At 37.7% G+C, this 24,019-nt stretch overlaps 1 protein-coding gene across 1 annotated transcript; it reads left to right on the forward strand.

The window, feature by feature from the left end:
- The first annotated feature begins 15,659 nt into the window (after positions 1-15,659).
- On the forward strand, positions 15,660-23,256 carry LOC113051788 (G1/S-specific cyclin-D1-like). The gene is made up of 5 exons (XM_026215859.1): positions 15,660-16,132; positions 17,490-17,705; positions 18,059-18,218; positions 19,676-19,824; positions 19,920-23,256. Exons 1-5 carry the CDS (start codon positions 15,935-15,937, stop codon positions 20,073-20,075), a joined length of 879 nt encoding a protein of 292 aa, XP_026071644.1. The 5' UTR covers positions 15,660-15,934; the 3' UTR covers positions 20,076-23,256.
- Positions 23,257-24,019: the final 763 nt, after the last annotated feature.

Raw genomic sequence — 24,019 nt, forward strand, 5'->3', positions numbered from 1 at the left:
ACATCCATTATGCATTAGAATTTGAAACTTTCAAATAGTTTGCACAGCAGATTGTTAGAGTCAAGCTTAAATGCACTTCTATATGCACACTTAAGCTATGTATTTATGCAATTACACATTTGTACAAATATTTGCTTTGCATTTACATTTGTGCTTGTCTTATCTCATTTTTACGGTTTGCCGTGCATGCAAAGACCAGCTTTCATGCAAACATCCTTCTACTGAAATACAAATACAACAGGTTTTCACACCAATTATACCTGAACTTGCATTTCAGGTAGTGCTTGCAGCCATTGTGTAACAAATCAGAAAAAGAGGGGGGCATGAGAGAACACATACATCGCAACAGGCCATTTTGTCTGCTGTCTACGCCTGCTTGATCTGTGTGAACCAGACTTTTCTCTTTCATCATACCAAACCTGATTACAATTGTGCCCTGTGCACTGCAAAAAATCTGAAACCACTTAGAGGGGCTCTAGGAGTGAGTGAGTGAGTGAGTGAGTGTTAGGGTGAAGGAAAACGAGAGAGGGAAAAAAGTTGACTCTGAGCTGAATGAAAAGCACTCTGCCTCCATTAGAAGGCCATCAGGCTCCATAGGAGTGCGGAGTTCTTGGGGGGGTTGGACGTGTCTCATTATATTGGCCCCCCATTTCTAAGTCCACCAGGATATAAGATTGATTGTGGCAGCCAAAAATAACAAAAGTCTGGTTTCTCTGGAGAGCCATGGCCTGTATGAGCTTGTTTTTTGAGAATCATTCATGTTGATGACACTGATTTCATTTTAAGCATAGAGAAGAACGCTGTGTGGGTGCTTTCTTTGTGGTACTGCTGGCAGAAGATCAATGTTTTAATTTTAGGGATATGCAAGCATGTCAGCTTATGTATGTGAATATAGTCAGATGACAATTAGTAAAATGGAGGTAAACTAAAGGGCATTTCACCCTTGTTAATGGTTAGGGTGGCCAGCTCTAGTTTAACTCAGCAAAGCAGCAGCAGTTCACAGTAGCCCTGCTCAGGGTCCCTGGGGGTCCAGAATAATCAGCGTATGGGGCCCACTCGGCCTGCATGATCTGACCCTCCTCCAGCAGCAGCTGAGTTCCCGCCCAGGTGGCATCCAGAGGTCATCCGTCCAACCTCAGACGATTTTGGCAGCAGCCCTTGTTTTTGAGGGCCCCTTTTTCAGGGAACATGGAGAATGGTCTAAAACTAGACTGAGCTGAAATTCTGGGGAGTATGTATGATTTTGTCGGTTAAGAAAAGAGTAATGGAGTGTTTTACTTTGATGGGATGTTCAAGAAAAGTTGTGTGTATCAATATGTCTGCCCTTGAGACTATTACAAAAGACTTTTCCAATTATATATATATATATATATATATATATATATATATATATATATATATATATATATATATATATATATATATATATATATATATATATATATATATTTCAGAATGTCTTGTATTTGGTTTGTCCCTATTTGGTTTGATTACTGCAGGGCTGGGGCTGCATGAACACCACACGTTTGTGCAAAACCTGATCATATTGTATGGCATGATTTGAGATCATGACCTGTGCAAAGTTCACATTGGTCAATGTCGCAATTGTTCTTTTTACATTAATGGCCTAAAAAAAAGAAACTTTAATATTTCTGCATTTTACAAACCCGATTCCAAAGTTGGGACAATGTACAAATTGTGAATAAAAACAGAATGCAATGATAAATATTTTATTCAGAATACAACATAGATGACATATCAAATGTTTAAACTGGGGGGAAAAATTTAGGTTTTAAATTTCATGGCATCAACACATCTCAAAAATGTTGGGACAAGGCCATGTTTACCACTGTGTGGCATCCCCTCTTCTTTTTATAACAGTCTGCAAAAGTATGGGGACTAAGGAGAGTTGCTCAAGTTTAGGAATAGGAATGTTAGTCTAATACAGCCTTCTAGTTGCTCAACTATCTTAGGTCTTTGTCGCATCTTCCTCTTTATGATGAGCCAAATGTTTTCTATGGGTGAAAGATCTGGACTGCAGGCTGGCCATTTCAGTACCCGGATCCTTCTTCTACACAACCATGATGTTGTAATTGATGCAATATGTGGTCTGGCATTGTCATGTTGGAAAATGCAAGGTCTTCCCTGAAAGAGATGACATTTGGATGGGAGCATATGTTGTTCTAGAACTTGGATATACCTTTCAGCATTGATGGTGTCTTTCCAGATGTGTAAGCTGCCAATGCCACACGCACTCATGCAACACCAAACCATCAGAGATGCAGGCTTCTGAACTGAGTGCTGATAAAAACTTGGGTTGTCCTTGTCCTCTTTAGTCCGGATCACATGGCATCCCAATTTTCCAAAAAGAACTTCAAATTTGGATTCGTCTGACCACAGAACAGTTTTCCACTTTGCCACAGTCCATTTTAAATGAACCATGTCCCAGAGAAAATGACTGCGCTTCTGGATCATGTTTAGATATGGCTTCTTTTTTGACCTACCGTATAGAGTCTTAGCCATCAACGGTGAATGGCACGATGGATTGTGTTCACCGACAATGTTTTCTTGAAGTATGTTGTGATTTCCATTACAGTAGCATTCCTGCATGTGATGCAGTGCCGTCTAAGGGCTTGACCTTTATGATATTATGCACTGTAGATGATGATAACTTCAAACTTTTTTTTTATTTTTCTCTGAGAAACTCCTTTCTGATATTGCTCCACTATTTTTTGCCACAGCATTGTGGGAATTGGTGATCCTCTGCCCATCTTGACTTCTGAGAGATACTGCCACTCTGAGAGGCTCTTTTTATACCCAATCATGTTGCCAATTGACCTAATAAGTTGCAAATTGGTCCTCCAGTTGTTCCTTATATGTACATTTAAACTTTTCCGGCCTCTTCTTGCTACCTGTCCCAACTTTTTTAGAATGTGTAGCTCTCATGAAACCCAAAATGAGCCAATATTTGTCATGACATTTAAAAATTTCTCACTTCCAACATTTGATATGTTATCTGTTGTGAATAAAATATAAATTGATGAGATTTGTAAATTATTCCATTCCTTTTTTACTCACAATTTGTACAGTGTCCCAAGTTTTTTTGGGAATCGGGTTTGTACATTAGATTAGGGTGTTCAGAAACTTTTTTTTAAATTCTTTGTTCAGAATCTTAAAACTTTCTTTTGGTTTCTGGGTTTATAATGATTGGTAAATCCCTAATTTTCAGTGTGGTCTCAAACATTTGGACTTGTCTTGGTAAGATCACTTGTCAGATTAAATATATATGTGATGACGCTGCTAGTACTTAAAGGGATATTTCACCCAAAAATAAAAATTCTGTCTTCACTTACTCATTCTCAGCTTGCCACTGATTTCTATAGTATGGATAAAAATTCTGTGGTGCCAGTATGTACACTGGAGTGAGAGAGAGCTTCCCATGGGATTCCTCCTATATCCAAGGCTTTGGATCAGTTTTAGTCTATAACCCAATCTGTATCTGTAAATAAACACCCACTTGCTTGTTCAGGCAACTGTCTAGTTGTTTTGACATTGGACTAATAGACTAATCTGAAATAGTGTATGAAAAATGTGTTGTTACTTTTTACTTGATAGTCCTTATATTGAAAAAAAATTTGAAAAATATTCCATTATTGCTATTGCCTAATCCTAATGGTTCATCCTGATTGGAATTTCTACCACAGGGAGGCAGATGACACATTACATATGGATGAAATGTAAAACAAGGAAAGATTGCCCAGCCATTCTCACCTTAATCTCTTCAGCTGTATGAGAATGTCAACAAAAGCCTGAAATCTGGCTCCGCTGTTTTGCACATTCTTGTCTGCTGGCTGTGTTTACGGTCACAGAGTCCATATGTAAATGCAAGTGAGGATTCTCACTGGGTGACAACAGTTCCAATTAGGAAGGCAAGAGGAAACCAAACAAACAAGCATTTCACTTTGAAGAGAATCCCCAACCAAACCATGAATGACTATCAGTCGCTCTGCATTACAAATGGGTGATCTCAGACTCACGCAGCAAGAAAAGTTGGCAGATGTTAAGATGATCAGAGAAACACAACTTTCTCAGGGAGAATCTGTGTGCACAGGAGCTGATAAATTAAAAATAAAGATGTTTTATTTAAGTCTGGAATATGGAGAGTTCCTGTGGGTTTATGGGACAGTGAACTGGCCCTGGAATGCATCTTTAGAGCACTGAACTGGGTTGGGCTTTAAAAGCTTGTCAGAGAGAGCGATTCACAGCAAAAGGTCACATTCCCTAGTTTTGGACTTAAACAATTAATAGTTATAAGGAGAGTTCCTAACTAACACTCACAATCCTCTAGCCATACATGTTATCATGTTCTGAAAGAATACTTTTTCAAGATATTAGAATTTTGAGCACATGATTGGCAATGACTGACAACTTCGCAAACATTAAACTCTTTATTTAGTTATTTTATTATGTATTGTTATTATTATTATTTATTTTATTTTATTGCACCATGGCAGGTCCAGTATTCAGATATGATCCCATAATGGTGACCTTATTTATCCAAAAGTGCTGGATTTTGCCTGAGGATGATATTTCTAATGGTGAATGTATCATTGTGAATGTATCATTGTGGGATTAATAACAGTAAAGTTATCTGAACTCTTTGTATGGCTGAATTTGATTACCATCAAATATTAACAAGTTTGAAATATACGTTACAGAGAAACATTAATGTTTGTGTGCTGTCACTACTGTTTTAACTATTGTGTTTTATTTTTTCATATCTTATACTGTAAAAAAATAATGTTTCTTTAACAGTATTATAATATATTTTAGAATAAAATACTAGATCAGACTGTCTACTTCAAAATGCAACTGTAGATTAGGGAACACATATTCCCGATCAACTAAGAGCTGATTCCCAATTTACTGCTTATTGATAATAAGTAAAATAGTAGTAGTTTTGTTTCGGTATAGGGTTAAGGAATAGAGATTATGGTCATGTGGAATAAGGCATTAATATGTGCTCTATAAGTACTATTAAACAGCCTAATATGCACGCTTATTAACAACTAGTTAATGGTGTATCGAATCTAAAGTGTTACCTTTCAAACATTTCATGTTTAATTCAATATGTTACTTGCCATTTCTTTGTAGTCATTTGTGAAATTTGTTTCAAAATAAATCCTACACCCTTTTTTAGTCAATGAAGTCCAAGATACAGTCATACATCTTTAAATCTAATTAAAGGAATGTAGCAGATATAGTGATATTATATTTCAAAAACACACTAGAGCACTAAAATCCAATGTGCTGGACTGGACCTGCAAATACAGTACCTACGAATACTAATGAGATCAACACTAGAGTTGTCCTTTTTCTAGGGCAGGATGTTCCTTTGATACAAATTCCATTAGCTTCTAGTGTCGAGGACAATTTACTTTCAAGAGGGGAACATGAAAAGTGTTTGTCAGTATCCTGAGATTATTAACATAATTGAGATTACTGGCGTCCTGTGTTGTCTTCTTAATAAACACATTGTGGGCATTATTATTGGGCATAAAAAGGGATGGGAGAGCAGATGATGGAAACCCCGTGGCGCAGCAGCGCTCATCTGCCGCAGTCCCAGCATCCTGTGGGCTGAAGCGGCGTGAACTACTCTAAACTGATTAGTGGCACGGATCGTTCCTCTGCTTTGTGTGTGTGCACTGCATTTTGTCACGGACCCAGACAGGAGTTCAAATGCGATTACGTCCCCGTGAACAGAGGGAACCACGAGATCGCTCTCCAATGGCTGTGCAACAATCGCAAAATGAGGGGGAAGATAATGAGCCTGTCCGGTGTGCTTCTACCATTTTTGAACATTCTCAAAAAGACAAGAGAGGGAACTGATCGGCAGAAAAAGATCCAGAAAGGAGCCTCAGATGAATAAAGAGAAAAATCAAACCTTCATGCCCTGTTATAGCTCATAAAGGGCACATCGCAGGAGGAGCACAGCGAGGGACTGTGCCATTATCTGAGATAGAGGAGATTCTTGGAGTGAATATAAATATGCACATTCCCATGACAAACAATACCCACATCTCATTGCCTGCAATAGAGTCCCAGTTTACAGATGTCAAACCATTTAATTACATAACTCTCACTGTACCGCCACAGCTTACTCTTATAGAGTTGTATTGGCAAATACATGTATTGCATTCCCACCCACTCATAATACAATTTCAAGATGGACTGTACAGTTTGTGAGCAGAGTAAAACTGCACAATTGGTCATTTGCTCTCACACAAACGGGCAGACAGCAAACGAAGACTTCCGTTAGAAGAAAGGTGTTTAAGACAACTGTCCGAAGGTAAATAGAGCAAGCCGCTGAACTGTGTATCTTGGTAAATAAACCAATAAGTGTAAGCCACAGCCTCAGGTGTAGATTTAAAGCGGTCACACCGAATCGGAGCATCCTGCATAGACCTTCCACTACAGTTGGAAGGTGGGTCTGTGAGTCATAATGTACATTAGCTGTTCTTCTTTCTTATCAAGAGCACCTGTACTTGACATATGACTCACATAGTAAAGTAAACAAGTTCACTGTTTGTTATGCTTTGTGTAAAAAAAAAAAGTTCTCCACACTGAGCAAACTTCCTTTTTTAAACAAAGAAGAATTATTCCATTCAACTCCAAGGTATTATCCGTTTGAATTCGTCTTGGAACTGTTTCATCTTGGCCCCAAGCCTCTTGTCTTATTGACAAGATTTCTAGTATGCAATACACACAATAAAAGCAGTGCGGTTTGCTAGAGATCTTAAAGCCTGATTGTCTGGAGGTTTTGGCTTTCTTTACTTACAACAGGATTCCCGGTGCTTTTCCAGGTTATTCAAACAGTTCATTATAAACTATCAAGGAACGGTCTGCCTTCTTTAGGTGGCCAAGGCAAAGTGCATGCAAAAATTATGCAAATGAGCTGCTTGGAACGTGCCACAACTGCATCAACATTTTTATGAAGAGTCAAACAAAAGCTGGTGCTGAATGCGATGCCTTCATCTTCCCCTCTGCTTTGTTATGCCTGAGGCGTGCTGGTGGTATTGCATTTCCTCAGCCACATAGTCAAATCCATGCTCTAAATGAATTCTACTGAAAGGGGCCTGTATTTCATTTGAAGCAGCCTGAGTCCAGTTAAAGATGAGCTCTCACATCACCACGGCGGGCGGCACGGTAAAGATCTGGGGTCTTTGTCGATGAGTGTGAGAATCATTAATATTATGTATAAAAAGTTGTATTGCTTAAGCATATCTCACAAAAAAATGTTGTTCCAAACATTTATGACTTTCTTACTTCTGCGGAACACAGTAGAAAATGTTTTGAAGCACTGCTTTTGGCAATATAATGACAGTCAATGGGTTCCCAGACAAAAAAATAAAAAAAATAAATACAAAATATTGTAAACTATAACACTCTAAATTCGATTGGGAATTATTTCCCAAACAAATTATGGAATTTGCTGCTTTACTTCCATAGTATGAGAAACCAACTAACTAGTCATTACTGTTTCCTGTTTTCCTTTGTTACTTAGAGCAATTACACAGCAAGAAAATGCTGCTTTAATTTTCATAGCAATCTAAAAGTGCAATGAAATAAGTATACATACTGAATGAAAGATATAGATTGTACTACATGTTAGCTTGTTAATTTTACTCAAGTGCATGATCTATTTGGCCACATGTTCTAACAAGAAACTATGCTTCAAACCACAGGCTGACAGCTCTAGTTCCAACCACACAACTTTGTAATGCTGTTTGTGAATGTTCATTGGAACATGGATTTGGGAAACACCAAATCCTTGAACTGTGTCTAACTATGCTTTTGGGAAATGTGTTTATGGAATAACACTTCCTTCCAAGGTCAAAAGATTGACTGGATGTATGTTAATGCAGTCTAGAGACAGTGAGGATCTTGAATATCGGGGGCCACCGGAGAGCTATGAAGATATATCAGGTCACCTGGGGCACACTGACAGCCTTTGAGCAGGACATTCAAATGGCTGTTGGGAGAAGGAGCAGGTGATAACGCTCTCCAGCCCCCTCTCCCAGCATGCTCATATTGTGTGTGTGTATGTGTGTGTGACAGAATTCGAGTGCTCTTTGTATGTCTACCTCAAGACAGGAAAAAAAGAGGGTTACAAGGGCATTCAGAAGCAAATGAGCAGAGAACCAGCGTCCAGAGGCTGTCAGAGAGAGAGAGCAGTGCGAGAATTCAGAGGCAGAACCATAGCATGTCAACTTACGTACTAATGTTGAAATACATGAAAGGTGCTGTTAAATCAGCTAAAAAAAAAATCACAAATGAGATCTCTTTGATATCTCAATTGATTCTTCTGGAAATCAAGGAGATTAAATAAAAAAAATAAAACTATTTAGAAATACTCTTAAAACCAAAATATTTTATCTATCAACATTCGTTTTATTTATTCATTCATTAAAGGAGAAAATAATTTGAAACAAAACTGATATTTAAATGATCCACAACTGAGAGCTGGATTAAAATGTATTATTATATATGAATATGGGTAATACATGCCCAATATAATATAAATAATATATGTATATTCTCAATATTTGCATATTTTCTATCTGTCAAATGTGTGTCTCCAGACTGAAAACTCCAAACAATGATTATAAATTCCACAAATTACATGGAGATGAAGAAGGGGGAATACACAATTCTCTCACACGGCCCTAGAAAACCATTATTATCATTTTCTAATAGATAGATTGAAATCCACTGATGGATGGATTTGGAACATGACTATTTTGCACTAATAAAGGGATTCAGATCTGTTGACAACATATCATGTCTTTTTCACATTAATGTCAGAATATACCATCAATCCCAGCATGGCAATAATATTTAACAAATTGCAATACACTGAAAACTCCAAATGCAAATGGGATTTCTATTTAAGACCCCCATGGCATTGTCATAGTGACTGAAAAACAAGATGGATGATTCCATTCCTCCATTCTAATTGGCTTTGAATGTTCTAATTCTCCATCTGGCCCTTTCGGAGGTGACAACGTAAACAACATTCCTAGAAGAAAGTGAACGGTGGCAACCCTGAATGGGAGAATGGGCCTGCCTGATCAATCAGCCATTATTGATCCTCTTTAGCACATTTGTAAATATGGCCTGTGTGCCTCTGTGTGAGTGTTTAGTTTGCATGTGTTATGTGTTGTAAGGGTATGGTTGGGGGAAATGCAACATCCATGTTCAGGGTGTGAATTTCAGGCCATCAGACCTCCTAATTACTAAGCTTGAACCCCACTAACAATAGAGGGTGTTTCTTATGTATGTCTTTCTTATGTTAAACTATGTATTTATTTTACACTGGGGTCTATCTGTCTATATATCTATCTATTTATCTAAATTACTCAAGTCAACATCTCTGACTGTGATATTAAATTAAATGCATATCCTAAATCTTCAGAGGAAAAGGAAATGGTTGGGTTTTTGTCCACAATGTTTGGTCTTCACATGGCCCTCAGCAGCCAGTCCTTCTGCTGATGTGCCGTCTCTTCCAAAGACCTCTATTATCCATTTGGTTTTTTCCTCTTCTCAGTGCGCTTGGCTTCAATTTGTGTGAAGGCCTGACGTAGGCCACCCCTGCACTATGGCCGAACCCTGTTTCTCTCCATTTGCAGATCACTACACAGAACAATCACTCTATCCATCTTTTCATGGGCCATTGTAGTGCCACCCTGCCTTCAAAAAGGGTCATTTTCAGTGGGGATTTTTTTTTCCTCTTGCTCGATCTTTCCTCTCCTTTTGATGGGTTTTCTTGGAAGTGGGTGGGGAGGATTTTGAGTCTGCAAAAGAACCCCTCTAAACTTTGTTATGGTTATTTTGTTGTTGTTGTTGTTGTTGTTGTTGTTGTTGTTGTTGTTGTTGTTGTTGTTGTTCAGCACATATCAAAGATATGAAGAGTAGTCAATACTTCAAAGCTGAAGACAGACTTAGTGTGACAGTGACCTCCCCCACCTCAACGAAAGAGGTAAGATCAGAAGTCAGGGGAACAAATTATAATATATTTGCTTGCAGGCCTGTACAAATCCCAAAACAGTGGAGCCATAATTTCAATCATTTAGCCAAATTACTTGAATTATCCATCATTCAGCTGAAAAGATTCCAAGTCACTGCGTTGACCACAAAAATAAATGTTGCGTGGCAACTCTGACAATTTTATATGTACTTAAATTTTTACAATTCTTTATAACCATACACTATTTGTCAGTGAGATTAGATTTATGTATATGCCAATGTGATCTGCAAGTTGACAGCTATTAGCAGTCTTAAATATAGAACTGTTAAGATAAATGGGCTAAAGCAAAGTACTGCTTTAGCAAATCAGGAATTCTTTGAAGAGGCTCTCAAATCCTAATCTCATGGGCAAGCATTTGGACTGGAAGACGGTGCATTGTCTGTGATCTGGTCAGTGAAGAACAAGGCTTCTCTGCATTGCAAGGTGACCTTGTGTGCCCCTGTCAACACCCACCACCAAATAACCGACTTGAGCCATACAATTATGCACATATGCATGCATTCCCCACTTGTTCAGATGATGTAGCCAATGTAATGCAGTGTTACTGTATGTAGTACAAGACTTGCCCCTTGAACTAACAGATACTTCTAGTGTCAAATAATTGGGCATAGGATAATGCTTCCTCTATGCATGTGCATTGCCATATCTCCAAGGACCAAGGGCCAATGGACCTCCTTATCATATTAACAGACTGTCTTTGTTAAGTTAACTAGAATACTGAACACAGACATGTTTTAAGACTTCTGGAAAGTTACACAACACTCCCAAATCAACTACTAAAATCTAACTCTGATTCATGTATCATATCAAATCCCCAAAATCAACATTATGTACAATGCAATCATTGGTTAAAATGCGAGTAAAACATGAGAGAGTGTGAAAAGGATTTAATAATTAAATTTTCTCTTTTGAGGGTGATGGGCCTGCTGTTCTACCTCCTGCATGGTTGTTAGGAAATCCATTTGCTTCCATTTGGCACCACATTCATCTTCATCACCATTAGTGGAATAAAAGGTAGCCACTGGGTGAGAGTGCACTGGCTTCGGGATTGGAATGGATCCCATCAACAAAAAGGTTTTGAGGAAGAGAGGCTGCAGGACTCCACTTTAAGTATTTGGACACTATTAGCTCTGCTCAAAAATGTGCAGAAAAGTTTTTACGGAAATGGCCTGAGATGATAGCAGAACTAAACAGGAAATCTTCAGATTATATCATCATGCTTATCTTGCAGAAAAAAAGAGGAACCCTTCATCCTTCCTTTCTACTGATTTAGAAATCAGCTGTGAAAGAATGCTGTTCCTATATTTCACTGCTTGGTGTATGTCATATAACTTGTATGTGAAAAATGAAATCTTGAATCTTGTTTAGCCCTGAAGGTATTCTTTTAGCTGTATCTCAAAAGTGACTGTTGTTGTATAAACTTGTAAAATGCAATGCATGGACTTTGCTTTCTTAATGTACCTGGAAAAATTTTTAGTTCAACTACTCATTCATCTTTCATACCTGCTATATGGTGCTTTACCTTAGCAGTATAGTTGTTTTTCCATTATAAAGATTTTATCAAGGTGCAGTGATCTCAAAGACATCACAACTTTTCATCAGGCCTTTTATCAACAAATCCTGTTCGGCTCTATTTTACGATATTGTAAAATCTCTATGATTACCTTCCAAACTGCAACACATACATTTCTATTTAAGATCACACTGGGTATTTACATTCACTAATTTTTGTCAGGCTGAATGAATCCAATCCGATTTCGATTCTGACATTTCTGAATACAGAATATGAACCCTTAATTTTGCCATCTTATTTTCGTCACATTTTAGTTTGCATGTACTTTTATTTATCCTGCAGAAAACTTCAGCGCATTTGCAGTGCATTTCTTTTCAGTAGCTATTCAGTAATTTAGTAACTATTCAGTGTCCTCCAGTTACCATGTAGTGCGTAAATCTTAAATGAGTACATTCACAAACCTATGTTAACAGAGATCTTGTTGTATGCTACAGGATGGACAAGATCAGCACTTGTACACCTAAGGGCACAAGACAAGTAGACATAGCTTAATGCTTAAAGGTAATATGGGGTAAGAAAGAGGAAGATCGCAGAAGAGGAGAGAGCCTACAGGTAAATGTGATAGGTAGAAGGATTAGCTCAAGTGATTGATGACCAGCATTCTGCTCATTTGGAGAGCTGTTATAGCTCTGTGCTAGCAACTGTGCATTACGATAGTTTAACTACTAGTAAAATCATTTATTGCTGATTTTTTGCCAGCTGACATATAGTAAGATTTTTGCCTTTCAGGGTTTGATGTTACTTTTAAACCACCATGGCAGATTACCTTTGACTATTACTAATTATTCTACATAAATTTAAAAATGTAAAATATAAAACAACATGCAATGCAAAAATTGTTTAGTCAGGGAAAACTTGCTTGAAGTAGTAACATCTAAATGATTTATTTTATTATTATTTTTATATATTTTTTTTTCGGGGGGGGGGGGGGGGTTATTATAACTAATACTTTAAGGATTCAGTCAGCAAACAAATAAAAATAAAAATAATTGTAAAGCCCAAATATGTAACAATTTTTCACTGCTGTTACAGCATGGTTATGCACAAACTATTCAGATACCTCTATCTTTTGTTGCATTGGACAGATGTCTAAATGAGAATGTGCACTTGTTTTGAATAAAACAAAAAACATAAAATAAAAAAAAACAAGACTTTTGCACACAAAGCATTTTTTATTATTTAATACTTTATTCATCCAAGGGCTATATTTACACAAGCTGCTTATATGTATGTTATGGTATATGTTTCCTTGCCATTGACAGTATGGAGATAATACAGTGAATGCCAAACTAAGGTATAAATGCACAGGTATAAAAGTATAAATGATATATATAAGTTGGTGGAGGAGATGAGCACTCATTGGCAATTAGACCAACACCCTGTTAGAATCTTTGAAAAAGGATTGCCCTTTGTCCCGCTACATTTGTTTCTTAATCTCAGTGCTCACCAGGAATGAGTCGTTTATCTCTAGGTAGCCAGAGAGAGTTATTTTATTGTGCCCTCATCCCTACATTAATACGCAAGCATCCACATTCATCTTAAACCTACTTAATGGGTAATGCGCTTAAGACTCCACCTGAACATTACCTGATGGGGAAAATAAGAATAATAAAAAAAACTCTTTTGTCATACTTTCTTAAATCCAGTTGTTTGTTTAGGAGATCCTTGTAAATGTATTTAGATTGCTGTGGCTCAAAAATATCTGTAGTGTGTGTGTGCGTGTGTGTGTGTGTGTGTACACATATTTAACAATCTATGAAAGGGGGAAAATATTTCCTTTTTCCAGTCATTCATTATTCAATTTAAACATATAGTATAGTATATAACTATACTAGCCTATATAGACTACTAAAATTACTTCCTAAGATTAATTATATTATTTATTTATCTATCCAAGCCTGAAAGACACTAACTTAATTCTTAATTTTCCATGACTGCAGGAAACCTGCTAAAAATAAAAATAAAAAGAAAATTAGTTAAATGGTCCAAAGCTAAGTTAAAAGCTCACAAGCATAGGCCTACTCTATGATCAGACAAATTTAATAACTTCCTCCGAACCAACAGCACTTGTTGTCTGAGGAAGAAGAAAAAGTTATATGAGTGTTAATGCTGCCAAGTTACTAAATATATAATGTTATAGTTTCAATCACTTGCTGCTATAGGCTAGCTTTAAATCTCCACCAGCAGTCCACAATAAACATTATATCATTTCAGAAACGTGTTACTATTTAGTCTTTAAGACCGAAAGAGAACTTGAAACGTGCACAGACTGTCAGCAGCTAAGGCTAGACAGAGTAATTTCCGATTGGACCGCAGCACTACAACTTCCTACTCTTTTTGCCGTGTATACGGTAATAGAAGTACAACTAAAAACTCACATGGTCGGTCCTTCATTGTTAGGAACACTTATGTAGCTCAAGAAAGCCTTCGTTATTTAATGTAATTATTTAGGCTTCTAATGTAAATTAAAGCAATTATTTACTCTCCACTTACAACATGATGGGTTCGAAACATTTCTGAAACACCTTCTGACAATTATTTTGAATGTGTTGATCTCAGACGTCTTGTAAGGGAAAAAGACACCAAAAAGTTTTTAGAAAAGAACAGGTTCTTTATCTATTATTATAGTCGTAGGACTATTTAAGAAATTCGTCGGTGTAGTTTTTTTTTTTTTTTTTTTTTTTTTGAAAGAGTGTTCACTTTTTTCAATGTGGTAATGGAACATTTCACAATGTTTGAAATAGGCTACGTTTAAACATTCAATGTATTAAGTTTCTTTTTTCCACTCTGCATGTTCTGGACATGGACGCTTAAAATAGTCTTAATTATGCTATAAAAAAACTATAATATAGTAATAAAGGTCTAAGTAGCGTTAGATCTCAAAGAGCACAAAGTGAACAAATGTTAAAAAATTATAGCCTTTTTTAAAAAAAAAACTAAACAAAACTGTGTCCTTTATTGTTGCTAGCTTCTCTCTCAGCTCTAGTTTTCGGCACAACCAAAGTATACTTGTTTTACGGTAGCCACTGAAAGTGGAATGTGTGGAATTTGTAAAGCTTCAATTCATCCTGAAGCTACAGCAGCGAGGCAGTGAGCTCTTTAAAGTGAGAGCGCCCCTATTTGATCAAACTCTATCAAACAATTCGTGTTGTTAACGCTATATGCAGATGGTCTGCTTAAACTCCATAGACAAGTCAGTACACTATAAAAGAAGGAACACTGTTTATTTACGATTATAAACGGTCCAATGCCATTTTCTGTTGTATTTTCTATGTAGCCTACCTTATAACTTAGGCTACTGATATAGCCTAAACTACATTCCTTATAAACATTTTCTTTAAACTTCAGCAACTATTAGTTATTAAGTAAGTAGCTACGACAAGTGGTATGACTCTCGTGAGATTTCTTAAAGTTTTTCAAAGTATTTTCTACATTATACATCTGCAAGAGGAGTTTTGAGATGAAAGCTAGTGCCGCAGTTCTGCCTGGCAACAGTCGTTCTCGTTCATTGGTTTAGAATAATTTCTGCTTCCTTCTTTTAGGGTAACCCAAAAGTTTACTTTTATGTCCACACAGTTGTCTCAAATATGGAAACCACATTCAAGTGTATGTATAAATTACTCTTATATATAAAAAAAAAAACTTAAAATGACTGTGCCACACAGACACAAAAGCGTCTCAGCTGAAAACGACTGTTAGCTAATGTAGACTTTGAATTTGACATGAACAAAACTTTGAGTTCTGAGCTCTGTAGTTACACTGAGAGAGTGCAGCTGAGTTTCTCGATGCGAAAGTGCAGGGACACCTTGATTTTGGGCTATTATACCGCCCCCTACCAAAACTTTACCAACACACACATCTTCAGACCCTTTTACCCCGTCTTTTCACCCCCGATACCCACAACACTAGCAGCCTGCCCCCTTCACCCCCACCCCAGCATACCCCCCACCGATTCTCCTTGGTCGCTCGTCACCCGGAGTAGGACCTCCTATTTCCACACTGCTAAAGGAAGGAGCCCAAACTCCAGAGAAGATAGTTCTGTTAAGATTGATCCTCCGCCCTGATCAGACAGCCTCTCGCGCTCTCACAGGCTCGCAGCTGCTTTGATCTTCCCTTAACAACAGGCACGTCATAGGGGAGTTTTGTCGAGCGGAGCTGCAGCGAGAGTTTTAGAGGGTTCAGCAGAGGCAGCAAAGCATCCACGGGACCAGTGTCCGACACGAGATCCAGTTTTCTTTTTTTGTCACCGCTAAACCTCGGGCACCGCTGAAGTCATGGAGCACCAGCTGTTTTGCTGTGAAGTGGATACCATTAGAAGAGCTTACCAAGATAGCAACCTGTTGAATGACCGAGTCTTACAGACAATGCTCAAAGCAGAGGAAAACTACCTTCCATCACCAAATTATTTCAAGTGTGTTCAGAAAGAAATTGCACCTAAAATGAGGAAAATCGTCGCCACATGGATGCTCGAGGTTTGTTTTGGATAATAGTTGTCTTTTCGTATATTAGCGACACAAGTTTGCCTCATGATGATTCTGCTCTTGCTCTTTGGACCCCAAGAACTGTTTAATAAATGTAGCCTAAATAAGTATAATTGTAATTTGAGTTATTCAGCATTGTTATGCACATGGAAATATGCTGCCCGATTATTATTGGTGATTTTTTTTGCATTTAAAAATAAACAATTTTATTACGAAAGTAGCCTAATATTAATCCATAGACCTAGCACGTTTTGCGTAGGTTCCTATCGCATTTTTATTTAAATCGCTTATTTCCCCCCATTCACATGTTTATTTTCTTATTAATCTAAAGAAAATATAAATGAATTTAGATTTGATTTCAATTTAATACGAATGTACACGTATGCATTCTCACTCGTGCCAGTAGGCTATTATACGCCATCTTTGTTGACGTTTGTTTAAGTTTTTTATATCTCTAAATTCTAAAATGGAAAAATATTGACATCACTTGTGTAAAGTCGCCTAGCAGTTGTTCTTTAAATCGCGGTGATAAATTAAACCTTACTTTTGCAGGAAAACGTAATATTTGTATCTTAAAAGTTTTGTTTCAGTTTTTCCATATACCTCCTGCACGATGGTCTAAAAATATAATATTTTTTATATTTCTAAATTCACCATCGTATTTTAAACGGTCGGGTTATATTTCCCATCGAATGATTTGGATTTACAGATGTTTAACATTAGATTTAATGCTTTGGAATAATTTATATTAATTTTTGAAACACCCGCTTCTCCTAAATGTCGCATTCTGCTCTTTGTATATGTTGGGGCTTTAGAAATCAATTCATTTCACATCGTTTTTGTCATTTAATTCGAAAGATTTAGCTTTTTTTCAATAAAGCATGCGTTACACAACATTTACATGTGTTTTAAATCGAGCGAAACAATTTTCCTATATTTTTTTATATTTTTTGAAAAGATGACGAACTAGAAAATTGTTTCCTGAACCTAGCATGGACGCCACCTTTTTGCCTCAGAAAGCAACGACCAATAGCATCATCAGCAAATTGCAATATTTATACTTTGTCGAGCTCTTCAGATTTGTGTTAACTGATTAAGCACTCTTTTTAGCATCCGCACAAGTCTCTTTTCTAATTTAACCCTTTCCAGTGCAAGTGCAGATGCTAAACACGTGGGTTAACGCCATAAGATCAAAGCATAGAAAATAATAATAATAATTTCACTTTGTTTATTTAAATCATGTTCACCAAAATATTAGTTTCTTTCTATTCTCATCACATATTTACTGAAAAAGCAGCCAGTTCTACGAGATCTTTATTTTATCTTGTGTACTTTCTTTTCTTTAAAGGTCTGTGAAGAACAGAAATGCGAAGAGGAAGTTTTTCCGCTGGCTATGAACTACCTGGACAGATTTTTATCTGTGGAGCCCACCAAAAAGACCAGGTTACAGCTGTTAGGAGCAACTTGTATGTTTTTGGCCTCCAAGATGAAAGAGACTGTGCCACTAACTGCAGAAAAGTTGTGCATATACACGGACAACTCCGTCCGTCCCAGCGAATTATTGGTAATTATTCAACCCTGCACAATTATACAGTTTTGATATTGTTTTCTTATATTACTTAATTCTTATTTATTACTTAAGCCAATTAAAATGAAAGTGCAAGAATTGGTACACGAAAGTCTTGGATTAAAAGTCTTAACCAGATAATTGGATTGGTCTGCAAGTGGAAAGCCTCCCCTTAGACATAAATATAAACGCGCATGTTACAAACGTGTTAGTACTTTTTATGTGTCCGTTAATTGAACGTAGGCATGTGCAAGTAATCGACATCTCCATCTAGCGTTTCAAGAGTGTAAAATCGGATATGGGAAATGCTCATTTTTGTAAACTTAGGCCTTTTTATGTCTCCTTCGCAGCAAATGGAACTGCTGGCACTAAATAAACTGAAGTGGGATCTTGCCTCAGTCACACCACATGATTTCATTGAACACTTCCTCGCCAAACTGCCTATACATCAGAGCTCCAAACAGATACTGCGCAAGCATGCCCAGACATTTGTGGCCCTCTGTGCAACAGGTATGTTTTACTGTTTGTGTTCAGGTTTACTTTGGTCATTTTGTTCATGCAATATATGGAAGAGAATTTGCCTTCTAAGAATAATAGCTGGCCAAGCAAAAGTTTTGAGCACTTTATTATGAACACGCATTGAACGAGCCTTCCCTTACCTCACTCAGTACTTTGCTATCAGGCAGACTCTTTATTGCAATGGAAAGAGCCATCTCGCTTGTCCTAATTCCTCACTCACAGTTATTGTAAACCAGTGTGAGCCTCTGCAAGAGAGAGGAAGTCTGTTTCCTTTTGTGGTGGTTGCTGTTACTGCACCATGGCTCCTGAGAAGCACTGCCTGCTTCACAACACAACTGCCATGCACGCAGTGCATGTGAACCAAAAAGAGGAAGCTGTTTTCTGTAATTTTTCTGTGTTAAGGGCTTTGTAACCTATTATTTTTCCATGTCTAGACGACTAGATGTCCAGGTTTCTATGAGTTAGAGCATGTGCACAGATGTTAGGCTGCAAATCACTTTTTTTTTTTCCATACACCTCATTGTCGTGCAACCTACAGCAGTCATTTTATCACCTGCTAGAATAAGCCAGTAATGCTTCAGGAAGGAACTACTCTGGTATATCCCCCACTCTTTGTGTCCTTCCATTTACATGGTGGGTATCACCGCAGCTTGCTCCCCTTTTATGTTTTAGGACCAGCATTTCTTTGGGAAGTAGCCTGGGATCTCAGCCAGGGAGAGTGTGGTTGGACAGATACTGGGAAGGGGGTGGGTGCTCGTGAATGAAATGAATGGGCTGGGGTGAAGGCTCCCGTGCTTTTATGCTCAATTTGTCTTTACAATTGCCCTCTCGTCTCCGAGCTAGCAATGCTAGATGACTTCCTTTAAGAAAGGCAGTTGTGTTTCTCTGTTCACCATGTGTGGGCAAAGCGCAAAGTGAGAATATAAGGGAAAGAGGCCGCATTGATTTATTAGCTCCACTTATTGTCCATGTGAAGGGCCGTTCAAGGTTCGAACGCCATGGAGCCATTTTGAGGAAGTTGTGGGCCTGTGTATTCTGTATTCTGTGTATACTAGGAAATGGTAATATCTTGAAACCCCTAAGATTTCTATGAATTTTTAGCATTAATGTGCACATAGAGACATGATTTATGGGACATTTTGGGAATGAGAGGGCTGCAGTAGGGGGTAGCTGGCCCTGGACCTACAGCAAAGTCCTCTGCCTCCCCACAAAGGCTTTGAGCCCTGCAGCAGAATGGTGTCGGGCCCCAAATGTCACGGACTGTCCTCTACCAACCCTGCTCCCATTATAGTTTAGTCACGCTATGCTTCATTATGAGCTCAATCCAAACCCTAGCGTCTTATCCAATATTGCCCATTTTATTCCTCATAATGATTCTTATTCTGTGGGCCAGTTGGCTTTCTTGAGAATTTCCTGAGTTCTAACCAGGGTCCATTTGTTATTTTCAGATGTTAACTTCATCGCAAGCCCTCCATCCATGATCGCGGCCGGTAGCGTTGCCGCAGCAGTGCAGGGGTTGTACCTGAAAAGCAGTGACAGTTGCCTCTCATCCCAGAACCTCACCAACTTCCTCTCACAAGTCATCAGAAGCGACCCTGTAAGTGTTCCGCCTTCCGTTTATATTTTCCCAGAAGACCCAGTACATCACTTTCCCCTGTCATTGTTGCTGATCTCCATATTTGTCTTCAAAAGGACTGTCTGCGATCGTGTCAGGAACAGATCGAGTCCCTGCTGGAATCTAGTCTCAGACAAGCTCAGCAGCACAACATCTCCACAGAGACCAAAAGAGCGGAGGAGGACGTGGACCTCTCTTGCACTCCCACAGACGTTAGAGACATTAATATCTGAATGGATCGTTAATCATCTTGAGTGCGATGAATCTCTTCAACTTTGATTCTGTTGGGTATGGGCTTTGGCCAAAGGCTTCATGGGACAAATGGAAAACGGGCTCACACCTGCACCCCACTATCCGACCAATACCTCGACAACTTGTCCCTCAGCACGCTCTGACTGTCGACTGCTGAGCGGCATCCCCTGTGGTTTTGACGACTGGGCTATCGCTGGCCAGGACCACAAGTGGAGGACAAGGAATGAATGGAAATCTCAATTCTGCCCTTTGGCCCCCCTCTATGTCCTAAGTCCAAAATAAAACAAGCGAAAATGGTATAGGCTATCTAGGATTTAAGTATTTTATAAACGACAACAGTAGTTGTGACTTGCCCTGACTTGTCGCTAAAAAACAACGTCAGGTATTTTTATTTCAAGTGTGTCAAAAAATATTTTTGAAAGTGAGGAGACGTTATTTGTATGTCCGATTTCTTTCTCTCATAGTACACTTGCTATGAGTGGTCCCTGCTTTTTCTGCAGTCTAGCCGTGTAAATATATCCCCGCTTGCCATGCCTTTAGTCACTTTATTATATTTCCTTGACAGATCCCCTAACAAGATTCTCTTCTCTTCCAAAACGGTTTATGTATCCTTAGTATATTTTTTACGCATGTATTTGTATTATGATCTAGAAGGCTGTGGATTGCCAGGGACTTAGGTTTCATCTTGAGGCCAGACGGAAACATTTCTTCGAAACCGTTAATGCCTTCACTGCCATTTCTGTATATCGTCATCACTGCCATGACACAATAAGCTTATGTTGTACCTGCTCCCCGGCCAAGCTTGCAGTGCAGTCCACAGTCTGCTTTTTGTTTAGATTCATTTATTATCTAAAACCATTCCATTTAAAAAAAGATAAAAAGCACTTTCGGTTCGTCGTTTAAGGCTGACTTTTAGAAGAAAAGAAGAAAAAAAAAATATAGAAAGAAAGAAATCCACAGTTGTTAAAACAATGGGGGAAAACATGGAGTGGAGGAAGGGTTGACAGAGCAGGTCTCTTTATCTATGGTGTTAGTGGTCTGTTAGAGAAAGAAGAAGAGGGGGACATTGAGAAGATATTTGCTCATTAAAGGCTTAAACTGAAGCCTACAGTGTAGTTAGTGGTCCTCCTGCGAGAACGAATGGATGCTAGGGAACGTTTAAGGCGCACGTAGAGCTATAGAAACACTATGATGTTAAATCAAAGATTAAGAACTATTTATTTTTTCAGTTCCCCTCTTAAGGCCAGTATGCACGAATACCCAAGAGTACCTACGTTTGAAGTGTGTATAACGACCCGCTAGTTACTAACTCGTGACACCATAGTTAAAGTATTTTTCTAAGTTGATGTACTCTGGTCTAGTTATTATTAAAACAAAAGTTGTGGCTTCTAGTAGATTTTGCACAAACCCAGAGATGTCAGTTGTCTTGTGGATCTCTGGAAGGGGAGGACGATGAAGAGGAGAGGTGTTAAAGATGGTAGAGGGAGGCAAAAAAGGGTGATGGCTGGACATCAAAGAGTTAAGGCAGAACTGAGACTTTTGTATCTTGAGGAATAACTTAAGAGGAGAACCTGGGAGAAGACACTCCTCATTTTTAGCTGCTATGGAGGGATTTCCAGCAAGTATGAAACTTTCAAATGGAAAGACATGCTTCTTTCTCTTGTCTTGTTTTTGCTGCTATTTTTGGTTTTGTTTATATGAAATGTCAATACAATGCCATGTAATAGGTTTTAATTTTCTCATAGAAAATGATGATATTATTGACAACTTTGGTTCTTTTGGTAGTTTTTTTTTTTTTTTTTTTTTTTTTTATGTGATCAATTTTTGTTAATGTGATTTCTACGCTATGCTATTCCCAAAACAAAAGAAAAATAAAATACAAAAAAACAAAAAAAAGCAGACGAAAAATAGTCAAATGATCCTGTTATACCCACAATACCTCAAACTACAGTCATGATTTAGCATTGATTTAGCCTGGGATTTTACTTTAGTGCTATTTTTATGTTATGTAATGTTATTTTATTGTTTTGGGTTTTTTTGGAGGGGGAGGGGGGTAAACCATGCCTGTAAGTCCTGTTGTAAAATGCAAATGAACATGTTAATCGTCATCCTACTGGGTCCTGATGCGAGCGAGTAGAAAGCACATTGAATGGAATTGGTGCCATAAACTCTTTCGAGTTTTTTTTTAGTTTGTTTCATTAAAGGAGACTGTATATCCACTTAAGCCTCTTCTAGCCCATCTTGATGAGTTTATGGAGCTTTTATTTGAAAAAATGACACCGTTATGAGTTTGTGACTGCCATGTGTACTTACAAAGCCATAATTTTGTCTTGTAGTAATTTAACACAGTGCAGATATTCATGTATAAGTGGCTTCTTACGCTTGTTCTGAATACAAGACCTGGCATGTCCACATTAAGTCGTTGTCTTAATAAATGCGACGCAGCTACAATCAGCAGTGATGTTTCCCTTCATCTTTTTTGCATAAACCCATCAAATTATCCTCGTAAAGTCCCATATATTCAGTACTCATGGGATTCTTTACTTGGTTTTCTGTTGGTTGGTTGTTGGTTGGTTAGTTTCACTCCCTATAGCCTTTGACATGGTGCTGCTATATGTTTGCATTGAGTCTAGAAATGATTTGCTGAAAGAGATGCGGCGATAAGCTAGGAATGATGGGAGAGGTGATCCAGGACCCAGAGGACACAGATATATTATCCTCTGTAGTATCAGGAATCTATTTTACCTCAAGGTGGAAATAAAAATTCAACTGAATGATGAAAAATAGCATGTATAACGGTGCGATTCACAAACAGACACCAAGAGACTGTCATGCAATCGATGAAAAGAGACTATATGGAGGTCCTGAGCTATTGTCTTGAATGTGTTTAGGGGGGATTGAGAAGTGATTGACTGCATCCTCCCATCCCCACACAATAAAAGCTTGGCCTTATGTCTCAATTATGTTGTAAACAAACCTGTAGTGTCTTTTAGTTCAATATGGTATTCATTCCCAAGGTTCAAAATGTGTTGATTTATTCATGGTTTGATTTATTTTTATTTTTTATTGTTCACAAACCGGTCACTGGTCTGAAATGCACAATCTTGCTGACCCATCTTAGACATGAGGTTAACTAGAATAAAACTTGAGCTTCAAAAACCACTCGTCTTGCGTGATTTGTATTTTTTATTGTGCTCACACAGCTTTGGTTACAATATATATATATATATATATATATATATATATATATATATATATGTGTGTGTGTGTGTGTGTGTGTGTGTGTGTGTGTGTGTGTGTGTGTATATATATAACAATGAAAATTTCATAAACAATGAAAAAAGTGAAATTAAAATTCTGTAATTTACATATTTCAGACCTGTAAAATAATATATTTTGATATATTTTTGTGTTAATACAAAAACATACTTTCACTGTCTATCCTTTTAAGTCATGATATGTTGTTATTTCATTAGTCTAATGAACTAATAATAGTCTGAATAAAAAATTTTGAAGGAAAAAAGGTACACAAAAAAAATACTTAATATTAATGTTGCCAAATTTAACTGAATTCATATATGGCACACATAACACTATAAAATTAAATGATTAAAATAAGAAATATAGCCTATATCGGCAATTGCTTGGTAAGGGTCTATGTGTCACATGCCTCCAAAAAAAAAAAAAAAAAAGGAGCAGCTGAAACCCTTTTAAATTCACGAAATATTAATTAAGCAGGAAACTGAAGATATGTCTTATGTGTACAACTAAAACAGAATCTGAAAATAACAGCATTTAGAGGAAGTGAATGTTGAACCTTGCTGAGGAGAGAAAGGATTGGTCTGTTGAGTAAATAAACGCTGTTCTCTCATGTATCAAGCAGGTGATACCCTTCTTTTATTGTCAAAGTATTATCTGGTATCCC

Source organism: Carassius auratus, chromosome 32, assembly GCF_003368295.1.
Source record: "Carassius auratus strain Wakin chromosome 32, ASM336829v1, whole genome shotgun sequence".
Lineage (NCBI taxonomy): Eukaryota > Metazoa > Chordata > Actinopteri > Cypriniformes > Cyprinidae > Carassius > Carassius auratus.

Coding starts and splice junctions, on each gene's coding strand:
- LOC113051788 (XM_026215859.1), top strand. CDS start 15,935: ATGGAGCACCAGCTGTTTTGCTGTGAAGTGGATACCATTAGAAGAGCT. Junction 16,133..17,489: donor TCGCCACATGGATGCTCGAG/GTTTGTTTTGGA, acceptor TTTTCTTTAAAG/GTCTGTGAAGAACAGAAATG. Junction 19,825..19,919: donor AAGTCATCAGAAGCGACCCT/GTAAGTGTTCCG, acceptor TGTCTTCAAAAG/GACTGTCTGCGATCGTGTCA.